Source organism: Pezoporus wallicus, unplaced genomic scaffold (assembly GCF_028554395.1).
Source record: "Pezoporus wallicus isolate ANWC-B61680 ecotype Strahan unplaced genomic scaffold, APGP_CSIRO_Pwel_v1 contig_3365, whole genome shotgun sequence".
In the NCBI taxonomy this organism is placed as follows: Eukaryota; Metazoa; Chordata; class Aves; order Psittaciformes; family Psittacidae; genus Pezoporus; species Pezoporus wallicus.
The window spans coordinates 1,784,953-1,796,956 of NW_026640883.1; the positions used below are offsets into that span (position 1 = coordinate 1,784,953).

The following is a 12,004-nucleotide window of genomic DNA, read 5'->3' on the forward strand; positions in this document are numbered from 1 at the left end:
ATAAGGGAATGGAAAGCACGGCTCTACTCCAGGTGCTGAGAAGGGTGTTGCAAATAATTAAGTCTCATTACTGCAGCTGGTCTAAATGCATCAGGATTCTGAAATGTAGATTAAAAACCTAAAGTTTGAAAGTCTTCCACTTCAACTCGCTCATTCTTGACCAGGACTATTACTCCATCTTCAATCAACACTAGCTCAGTTTTACAATGGATAGAGAGAAACATCTGTGCATCTGTCTTGATGGGTTCAAGAATTAAAACCTGAAAGAGAGGCAGGGCTAAGAAACCAAGAGGGAGCTAATTATGGTTTTGAAGCATGGTCTCTCAAGTTGTGAACATTAATAAAAGTGACCAGTATTTCCTGGCACTGATGTGACTTGCTCCTCGAATTTTTATTTAGGTGATGTGCATTTGGGTAGTCCAGGGTCACTATAGGAAATCCCATAAGTTTCTAATTAAAGCAACCTCCAGTCAGGACAGCATGGAGGCATGTCACCAATACAGGTGTTCATGACAGTGGGGCTTCACATCTTAAGAACTTCCATGCACAAAGATGCTTCCTTCAATTAGGACCAATGCACACAAAGATGCAAGTCTGCAAATGTTGGCCTGAGTCTTCCCAGAGGGCTGTGTAAGGGCAGTGCAGTGGTTTTGTGAACCACTGACATGAGAGGTCTTTCTTGAATACAGGACAATATATACTGGACAAACACACACCAGAGGTGTGCTTGAGAATTCAAAAGCTTAATAAATAAAATGCCCCTGGCAAGGGCAGGCTATGAAACTGCTCTTTCTTTTACATTGGCAAAAAACCCTAAACAAATTCAGAAAACCAGGCCCTATGAGCCCAGAAGACCTTAAGTCACACTAAACTAATTCCAAGCCTACAGCTAAGAGGAAAATCATTCAGAGATACCAACTCCAGTGGGCAGCACACATTTACTGGCAAAACACAAGTTTGTTTGGTAACTCACTCAGGTTACTGCTAAGAGCACCCAGACTGCACTTTCATGTTTACAGATGGGAAAAGTCCTGGAAATCTTCCCCTCTGTCCCCCACTTCTCTGTTTTTCATTGCAACTTCAAAGTTTCTTGCGGCCAGAAGAAAAACACTGGCCTGACTACCTCTGTGATGGCATTTCTCTAAGCTGGTACAATGCAATGAAGAATCGCCCATGTGTGAGGAGTTTGGAGGCCCATACTGTAAGGTCCAGAGGGCTCATGGCCCTGATAAAGAACATTCTGCAGACCTCCCTTTACTGCCAAGCATCACTACAAACTCTCTGCCTGTCACTGCTTCTGTGGCCGGTGCAGGAGCCACCACCACAAACAGCAGAAGTCAGACCTGATCCTCAGCCGTGCAAATCACCACGCTCTGTCAGAGACAGCCTGCAAAAACTAAACAACAAATGGTCGAGCATTTGCACCGCTATTTGCCAGGGCCCATCTGTGCTTTGTCTTTCCAAGGCAGGTGAAATAGATGGAGAACCTTCATCTGACAAAAAAAAGCTTTGCATCTGAACCTGCCTCCCTCCTCTGCTTCCTCACAGATTCCAGTGGACAGAGGTCTATTGTCTCATGCATCCATTCTATTATCCCACGTCACATTTTCTCCGTCAACTTCACCCACATCATTCCAGCGAAATTCCCTAAATTTTTCAAAATCAAGCATGTTGCCTGCCTACTCACTTTAGAACTAGCATGGGACATGAGCTTTGCACCCTTCTGTTGTAGAAACAGGACTGAACTTGTCAAAATTATGCTCTCGCTCTACAGTTCTATACAATTCCCCGAAGGGTCAAAACATCCACTGGCCAGAGGAAGAAATACAGAAAACAGATAACGTTTTCAGAGTGATCCCACTCTCAAGACAAGCACATGCAAAAGTGGCTGCTACAAAGTGGGAAATGGTAATAAGTAATATTATTTGATTAGCTGAAAGAAATTTAAAATCCCTCTTACACCAAGAGGGGATTCACTGCACTGCACTTCAGCATTCCAAAAGTTAGCATTGGGTCACAAGTTAGCAAGTCACCCAGATTCCCTCTGTAGTTAACAGCTGAATGGAGAGAGACCCTGTATCTGGCTCAGGCTGGCAAAGTGAGGCCACTCTGGTTCAGTCACCACCCAATTCACAGCTTGCTGTCATTCCTGGTTAACTGCATCTGGCATGGGAAGATTACAGTAAGGTTACAAAGGCCATGTTCCCAGAATCCCTCTAAGTGGTGACTTTCAGTGAAGGTAGCAAGAAAGCATTTCTGAATTTTAAGCCTCTGCTAAGCTCCAGAGATGAAATCCTGTCCCTGCTGAAGGTCTGTAGCAGATCTACCACTGACTTCACAGCACCAAGAAGCTCTCCTTCTACAAGCTGCTTCCCTACATGTATTGTACCTTTGAAGTCCAGTGCCTGATTCACATAATTATTCTCAGTCTTGTGGACTTTCATATCCTGGGCCAGGTTTGGAATAGCAATAGCACAGGACAATTACTCTTTGAATAAATGCAAATTGGATGAACCATAAACCTTCAAAAGAAAAAGTTAGTCTAATAAAATATGCAGACTTAGAAGAGGCATGAGCTGCAACTTTCAGCTCCCTCTGTTTATTATTTACAAGGTTGCCAACTGTATGCTATGGGATTTAAGAATGACTGGGAACATCCCATGCCAGACAATGGCATTACCAGCTACCATCTTCATTTACTCTCTGTAATTAGAAGGAAGCTGTAGCAGAAGATGAAGAAATCAGCCCATAACTGGATCTGATGACAGGCAGGACATCATAGCTACTTCTATACTGTTATTGGATTGTAGTGATAGGACAATGGGTAACGGGTTCATACTTAAACAGGGGAATTTTAGGTTGGATATAAGGAAGAAGTTCTTTACTGTGAGGGTGGTGAGGCACTGGAATGGGTTGCCCAGGGAAGTTGTGAATGCTCCATCCCTGGCAGTGTTCAAGGCCAGGTTGGACAGAGCCTTGGGTGATATGATTTAGCGTAAGGTGTCCCTGCCCATGGCAGGGGGGCTGGAACTAGATGATCTTAAGGTCCTTTCCAACCCTAACTATTCTATGATTCTGTGATTGAAGAGGGGTACAAGCCTGCCTACCATCCACAGCGGACACCGTTAATGTCTGGGCATGGGTTTGGAGTCAAATGAAGGGAATGGAAAAAAACCTTGGCAGTACTTTGCTGCCCAGGACCAGCCGAACACTCACCTACCTGCAGCCCAGGCTACTCAGACACAACCATGTTCATACGCACTACATCAAGATAATCCCAGGGGGACGGATGAATTAGCCAGGGCCTTTTTCCTTAAAGACCTGGCACTCCATGCAGAAAGACACAACAGAGGATGTAGCCCTCTCAAAGCACTCAGACATAAGATGCAATGCCTGGTCAAACTTTTCCGTGACTACAAGCCTCAGTCTCCAGTGCCATCCAGATTTAAACAGTCCTGTCAGTGTTCGAGGCCACACTGGACAGGGCCTAGAGCAACCTGGTCTCGTGGGAAGTGTCCCTGCCCATGGCAGGGGGCTTGGAACTAGATGATCTTAAGGTCCTTTCCAGCCCAAACCATTCTAAAACTCTATGATCTTCTGCAGTGACGTACAAAGGCAAACTAAAGACAAATTACAGTAAACTGCACATGAAATAAAAAAGCACTGTATCAGGCACAAGAAACCTATAAGACAGAATTCACTGGAAGCTGTGATAATATTCTGCTGCTACTGCTTGAGACAGGAAACACTGTGCTGGGGAAAACAGGGCTAACCCAACATGGCTGGGTCTATGCTCAGAAAAGCAGTGCCTATTAATAAATAGGTTAAGTAAACAGCTTAGCTTTGGGGAAGCACCCAGCCATCTCTCTGAGCTGGGCAGCAGCAGCAGGTCTGCCCCGACCCATATGAAGCACAGTGAAGCCATTCTACGATTCTATGAACAGAGCCAGACTTCTCCAGAAGAGAAAAAAGGAAGCGAGGAGGAGGGTGGCAATCACAGTGCCACGGTGTCAACAAACGTGCCAGCACCGACGCCACAACATACCCCTCGGTAGTGACCGGTGGGGCGCCAGTGGGCCTGGCAGGGTCGGGTCGGGTCTGTCTGTGGTGCAGACAATGGGGTCCCAGAGAAGGAGCTGCCCCCCACACAAGTCACCGCATTCTCCACCACGCATCTGCTGGGTGAACCCTGACATCAGCCCTCACTGCGCGTCGCCGGCAGTTCCTGTCTGCAGGAGGGCGGCTGGGGACACAGCGAGACCCCGCATATTTGAGAGAGGGACGCTGAGCCGCAGGCAGGAAGACAGTGCGTTAATTGTCGCACAAGAAAGCCTGATCTCATGAGATAAGACTTTAATCACAGCTTCCTCGCCTGGGGGGTGCAGATGGCATGGGTTTCACCCCCCTGCTCCCCCGCCCCGCTGCCTCAGCATGCCTCGGGCACTTGGGCGATCTGCTCCCAATTTGGGGTGAGCGAATGTCTGACTGGAGAAGTTCTTGGGAATGTATTTTTTTCCCCTCCACCTGCTCCTCTGGCTTTCTAAAAACGGAAAGAAAAACCCATGGGAAATAAGAGAGGAAGTCTGGGGTTTGAATTATGCGCTGACTGACGCGTTCGATGCCTTTACAAAAAAGGGTATCTGCCTTGCTCAGAAATTACTTTTAATCTACTGTCAGAGCATTCTTGTCAAATCATAAACTCCAAACTAGCAAGGGAAGATTAGGTGACCTAACTTTCTCAGCACAGCTGTGCTTCTTGGTGCTGAAGTAAATCTCCAGGCTTTCACTCACCAGGAGAAACACTCCTGGAAGCCACCAGTCCCTACAGGGCTGAGCCAGCCTGCACTGCTCCTCATGCAGCACTGGGAGACACAGAGGCAGGGAACAGAAGAAAGCACCATCTTAGTTGTGCCTCTCTGCCTGATCAACTCCTGCATTCATCAAGGCTGATGTAGAACTAATTTAGGGCAGATGAGACTTACAGTCTTAGTGACTAAATGAGGCACGAAGTTTGCAGGGGAAGATGCCACGAGGACCCTGGGAGCAAACAATGGCCTGTTTTCACCCGCTCTCTTAGTTTTGGTGGTGTCTGGGAAAGACCGTCATTCCTTATGATGGACTCGACACAGATGAAGCTCTCAGAAGTATCCATAAGGGAAAGCCCAGTGCTGATGGGGTGCAAGATGCTCCCCCAGAGCTCTTACCCTGCAGTACTCATCGATGGGCTTCAGCCTCTTCACAGCTACATCTCGGACATGGCTCCTCCGGAACAGGATCTTGCCTGAGGAGGGAACAGATGAAAAAGGAGGGTTAGAGGCATTGCCTGCCATATGGGATAACACAATAGCACCATGCAGATGGTCAGCAAACAGGGTTTCATCCCTGGCTCTAATCATGGCTATCAGCAGGGCCAGTGGCTGAGCTCTGCAACCTTGTTATGCTCTCAACGGAGGAGTCCTGGTACTGGAGAGGTTCACACAGCAGCAGCTTTGTGTGACTGCAGCCCCCCATTGCTATGAGACAGACAGTGCAGCACATTGGGAAGAGGTGTGAGCAGCAGATCTACTCCTGCCCTTGGAGCAAACTGCACACAAACACAGTGCGAGGGCAAGCAGGGGATGGATGCTGGACAACAGCTATAAAAGGGGCACTCATGGCACCTCTTGCAGCTGGATGTTGCTGGTCTTAAGTTTGCACAGGAGATGCAGCACATGGCCAGCAACTGCCACAGGCACAGCAGCTCTGTGAAACCTCAGTGACTGCCACCAAAATCCTGTTTGTGTGAGCTGCTGAAAGAGGACCACAGTGACTCACAGGCCAGTGGGAGGCTTTTGATTTCATCCTGTAGATAGCGCAAATTTGGCTCCTTTTCAGTGATGGCATTTTCCTGGAATGGACTGGTACTACGTTATGACTCCCTTCTACTTTGAGGCTGTTCTGGCACATCCATGCTGCCAGTGCAGGGAGCATGGCTGGGGTTGGATGCAGGCTCCATCTGCACCCCTGCCCGCTCAGCTGCCTGCCCGCTCAGCTGCCTCCCACTGCAGATGCTCCTGCTCTTGCAAGCAGACAAACCACACAGCCAGCTCATGAGCAAATACAAGGCTGTTGGTGGCAGAGCCCTTATAAATCTACAGAGGGAAACCAAATAACAGAAGGAAAATAAACAAACTCTCTTTTTTTGAAAGGAAGAAAACCCAATAACCTCAGTGTCCTTACTGGGTGACATTTCTGCAAGCAGTTAAGATTAAACAAGCGGCTGGGTTTTGTGTGAAACTGATTGTAACAAAGTTTATCAAAATAATCTAGAAGCTGAATTTCCCCCCACACAAGGAGTTGGTCATAGAGTTGGTATTTTTTTGTCTAGAAGGGATTATATCTTCATATCCTTTTTTGGTGTTTTTCTTCCCTTTTTCTTTTGTGCTGTATTTCTTCCAATGTAATAAGACAGGAATAAATTATATGTTCTCTTGTGGGGGAAGAAAACAGTAACTGCCAGCATTATTTAGTCCATAAAATGTCTGCATAAGAAAACCACTGACATATATACCGCTCCCTGCTCCAAACTTCTTCTGCCAATAGGCAAATACGATACTCATCCATAGATCACAGGATAAGAAAACGGACTAGGAAATGAAATCAGAAGCAAAATCTGAATATGTGGTTGTGATTACACGAGCTGAGAGGTTAATGAAGTGGCAGCCTTTAACAGTCCAGTATCAGAGGCTCTAAACCCTTCCAGACTCTGTCCCTTTTGGTTGCCTTTTCCCCCATAGCTGCTAATTTGGAAGGTGATAAAACCTTTTGTTTCAGACAGGAGAAAGTAGTTTATCTCCATTCCCAATTCTGGCAGCAAAACAGTTTGTCCTGTGAGGTAAAGCCATTTCCTAGTGCCATAAATTTATCACCCTGGGTTCCCTGTGGTTATCTCATTACAAAGCTGGTGATGAGCCATCCCTGTAGGATGTGGTGCCACGTGGTCACAGAAAACAAGGGAAATCTTCAATAAGTGTCTGAGATGTTCTGAGCTTGAGCAATTAGGTCAAAAGCTGATGGAGAAGGGAAGCAGCATTCCCATCGCCTTGCACTGACCCACTTTGGACACATCAAACCATCTGCTTTGTTGCTTCTCTGGCTGGTAAATGCACTTCCAAAACATTTCTTCTTATTTCTGATAGCCTCCAGGATCACACTGCACTTGTAACTGCATATCTGCAGTAAGCTGCTTTTTAGGGGCAAGAGGTGTGAGAGTAGCTGTAGAGAAAAGACTTTCTGAAGCACTTTCTCAGTGCTCCAGATATGCTGGTGTGGGAGATCTTGGTATTTCTTTATAACTTTTACAAATACACTGCAAAGTGAAATCAGCATTTTGGAAACATTCTCACTTTCTGGCTTTCCTGTTTTCAGTTCAAGCCACGAGTCGAAAGTTGAACCGGTGACCATATAAAAACATAAAGGAACCAAAGACTTAAACACATTAAAGGTCTCCTGTAAATGCAATTCAGCTTTCCTAAAACTAATAATAAAGAATGTTATATTAAACACAAAGTACAAAAAGACCCCAGGATATGATGAGTCTTATTTCAGTCCTTACATGGAGATGGAAAATATCAGGATGAATGTGCTGTTAGGATGAAGCAAAGCCCTGCAGGTGCTTCCATTTTTATCCCTTCAGAAAAAGGGAGATTTTCCCTCTGCTACTGGAAGCTGGAAAAGGCCCGATGAGGGCTGTGGGAAAGATCTGTAGCTGCCCAGTCCATTATGGCATTCAAAACTGAGATCTGGAGAAGGCTGAGGAGTTTAGAGCACTGAGCAGTAGCCGTCAGCAAAGAAAAAACCAAGAACCAAAACAGGGACACTCCGCAAGCACATTCTGGTGGGCAGCAAGGAGGGACCCCCTCACAAAGACAGAGGAGTCTCATTGCCAGGAGTACTGAAGCACCTCTAAGGAAGAACAACTTCCCAAATGTTCAGCTTCTCCCCTTTTCTGGGAAGATTGACTATGCTGACAGAAGCTTGGCCAAAACCATCACGACTGACCAGCAGGAACCACTGCAGATCCAGTACGAGTTATTACTGCTTTCTTAGTTTCCCTCATTTCTACTGGTCTTCCTCTGAAAGGAGGGGAGGTCCCATGGGACTGAAAAAGTAAGGTAACCCAAGAGACACATTGTTCTCCAAGTGGGTGCACTGGACACAGACCCCATTAACAGAAAGCTTTGCCCAATGAGGCTCTCTCCTTAATTTTACTGCAGCTTTATCAAGCCTCTTCAGGCACTACACTCCTGTTTTACAGAAGGATGGGCAGCTTTCTACCCATGCTGCAGCCCAGCTAGGAAGTGATCGGGAAGTCTGTGTGGGACTCAGATGGGAAGCTGTAGGCTACGTGGGATGATGCTGCCTTGTGCAAAATATTGCATTCACCAATGTGCCAGGCTCAGACCAGGCCAAGAGCGGTCTGGCATATGTTAGGAAGGACTCCGAGGACAGCAGCACTTGGAAGCAGAGACGTGGGAAAGACACAGGGCTCCAGCCCTGCTGCTAATGCAGGATAACAGTATTTATTTTTATCCTTTTTTCTTTAAAGAAAATATTATTCCTAGGAAATTAATCTGGATAAGAGGCAAAGTATCAGGCTTAGCATTGTAGGGGACATCTTAAATCATCCCTTCATCTCTCTGTGTATATATATATATGTAGTCTAATTCTGCGACCACACACCTCTCCTCCCACAAGACTTCAGTTTCCTCAGATGCACAGCGGGTGCACAAAGTGGGAAGAATAAAGCTATGCAGGAGACTGTCTGTAGGGCAGCTGCTGATTCTTAAAGGCATCCTCTGCATATCACTTTTTTCCTAATATAACCTCATACTTAAGAGCAGCACAGATTTTAACAAGTGCATGGACCCTAGGAACAAAAAGTTTTAAAAGCATCCCAACATGCCTGGTCCTCCCCTTAGCCTATAGGTCTGTAGTGAGCACACCAGAAAGGGTCCATAGCCTTTGTAATGGTCAAGGACCACTCACGCAGGGAAGAAACTCAGCTCCTGGTGGGTTTCGTGGCACTGTGGAACACAGTCTGGAGGCAAGACGTGACCAGGCAGAGTAGCACTAGAAGTCCCCAGCAGGATGCCCAGCAGGAGAATCCAGTCTTTCCTCTTCAAGGGAGGGGGACATATCCTATACAGACCCTACAATCACAGCAGATGCCAGCCATCACAGCAGCTACTGCCATACATGGGTGACTTGTAAGCTATAAGAAAGCCTCTAAAGCAAATCTCATAATTATACCTTTCACGGCCAAGGAGAGCTGTTGCTTATCTAGGCCTCAGGACCTTATAGAGATGTCTTCATGATATTCCCATGAATGTGCCAGTGGCTCAGCCCCAAGCTGCCAGCTTTGCTGCTCTCTGAAGCCAGGCAGTGAATGGGAGCTATGGCAGGGGCAAGAGGGAGGCAGCAAAATTCCTGGTTAGCTCCTTTCCGAATTTGCCAGAGAACAGATCCACCTCTTGCTCGTACTCTCTGATTGCTGAGCTTGAGTTTCCTCTCTAGGGATGTCTGAGTGATGGATTGGTCTAAGGACACCAGCTGCTTCATACAAGGAGCATCTGTTGAAGGTTAGGAAGAGCCCAAACCCACTGTCAAAGGGGTGATGGACAAATGCATGTTCATATTTAATCTTCAAGTACCACCACCACGCTTCAGAAGGCAGTACACAAAGCAAGCCATATGATAAATATTCAACAGCAGCAGCTTGAAGAGTAATGGGTGTATTAAAAGTACTGTAATGTCTCATCTGATTTATGTTTAAAAGAGACATGTGCTGCCTCTGACTGCAGAAGCTCCAGCTGCAGAGGCTCTGTCAGTCAGCTGTCTCCTAGGAACAAGGAAAGCTCCTGTTTCTGCCTCTTCATTCTGCCTCTTGTTACTATGCTCTCAGTTCTCTCCTCTTTTTACGTGAGAACCTGAGAGGTACTAGGTCTGTGTATATGTTGCCAATGAATGTGTTCAACCCAAGATCAGCTTCTCAGATACTGAGTCTGCTTATGAGAGGAGGTCAGACTCTTTGTGGTTACATCAGGGTTGCATTGGTAAAAGGAGTAAAGAATTTATCCCTCATGCAGTTACAGGTTCTCCTCTTGGGTTATGCAGCATCCTCCAGTGTAACTAAAACAATTTTGCTGCTCAAGTGTTTTTATAAAGGCTTCTCCTCCTTACACACAGCTGTCACTATTTTCATACACTGAAGGAGCACAGATGTGCAATCAGATATGACACAAATTCCCCTCAATGCCTTTAAGTGGTGACATCCACCTCAGTGCCGCCCGAAACTCCCAGGCATCTGTCACACAACTCCCAAATAGAGCATTTAAATACGCACTGCTGACCTTGCAATGCAAAATCAATGATTTACAGCACAACGCTATGGCACAGAAGAGCAATTTGATGTTTCTCATGGAAGTGAGTGTGATTTTCAATGAGATGGCAATCTGACAGCGGCCAAGAAAGAGGTGTGTTCCTTACAAAATAATGTCTTACTGGGGATCCCAGTTTCCATGGATTGTTTTCATCCATGATTTCCTGGAGTCAGAAAGCCAGTGCCAGGGTCCTAACACTGATGGCATTTGCTCCTAACAAAGAAAGGGGAGGGAAATGATTCATAGTGTTTCCACTGGTGGGAGGGGGAAGGATGTTTTTAATAAGTAGAAGCTCGTGACAGAGTCAGAACTGTTGGCTGAACTTGGCTGCCAAAGAACCTCAGTTGATAAAGGATTTTGCTAATCAGCAGGAATTACTATGGAAGGTGACAAGAGGTGATGGAGACAGATGGAGCAGCCAGGAAAGCCAACACAAGCAATAACAGCACTGCCCTGAGATATGGGGGATGCTGGGGAGGTTGTCCTTCTTGGATCCTGTTTTTAATGTGCGTAAGTTGCAATGTTAAAGAAAATCACCAAGAAACAATAAAGCATAGGAAGTAACGTGGCTTGTATAGAATATCACCAGGAAGAGAAACCTTCCTCCATTAGAAGCGACAAGGAGAATGTGCCCTTATGTGAGTAATTACAAGGCGAAACCAAAGACAGGCAAGAGGCGAGGCTGTATTCCCTGTCATGAAAGAGCTCCTACCTCTGAACCTGGCTGCTTTGCTCTGTCTGTAGAAGTGGCTATTATCATCCAGGGACAACTGCATTGGCTCTAGGACAGCTTTGCTAGTACAGACTTTGTAATTCAAGCACCAGGCACAGCTGGAAGAAGAAGAAAATCCCTGAGCACTGATGCTGAAATTCAGGAGTGACAGATGGGAGCCATGGGGTCTCAAGCTGACAGCTCTGTTACTGTTTGTATAGTGTTTTGCATAAGCCAAGAGCTACTTGATGTTGTTCTATGTCTTGCTGCTATCACTCAAACAACCCATTGCTCTTCTAATCTCTTCAGCTGCCCCAGCTGCAAATCTCCCACCTCTCTACAGCAAGGCAGGAATCATGGTATAGGCAAATTACGCAGTGTTTGGCCTGGGAAGGGCAGGCAAAAATGCTACAAAATCATACTTTCAATTTTGTTACTGTGATGCGGCTCTCTGTGCATTGCTCTGTACGGACCAGTGAACCTGAAGAGATCCATCAACTTGCTTAAACCAACTTTACCACCAGAGTACAGCACAGTAAAGCACCTACCCCACACAAGAGGATCTCAGTGTGAGCACAAGTCCCTGGATCCCTTAAAACTGAACTTCCTGGTCTGTGAGCGGCTGCAAAATGTTGGGACTGTTGATTCAGTGAGTAAAGTCTTCAATTTCGGCAGCGAAACTGGTGCCTCCTTGAAATACAGAGCTCAGCTCCTCCAACATGGAAAGTGAACTCATTTGTAATTACTGGTTCCAAGTGATATATTAGAGTGCAAACAACCAACTGCTTTTAATTGTAGAAAGCAGTCAGTCTGCCTAAGGGAAGAGGAAGAATGGTATTTATACCTGTAGCCAGCAACACCGGCACCTGGC

The 12,004-nt window shown here is 46.2% G+C and overlaps 1 protein-coding gene across 3 annotated transcripts in view; it reads right to left on the reverse strand.

The window, feature by feature from the left end:
* SH3PXD2A (SH3 and PX domains 2A) overlaps positions 1-12,004 on the reverse strand; it is a 252,489-nt gene that overhangs the window by 140,095 nt on the left and 100,390 nt on the right. For all 3 annotated transcript variants that reach the window (XM_057421098.1, XM_057421099.1, XM_057421097.1), the window contains exon 4: positions 5,205-5,281. In XM_057421098.1, the coding sequence (XP_057277081.1) occupies positions 5,205-5,281 (77 nt within the window). The remainder of the gene's footprint in view (positions 1-5,204; positions 5,282-12,004) is intronic.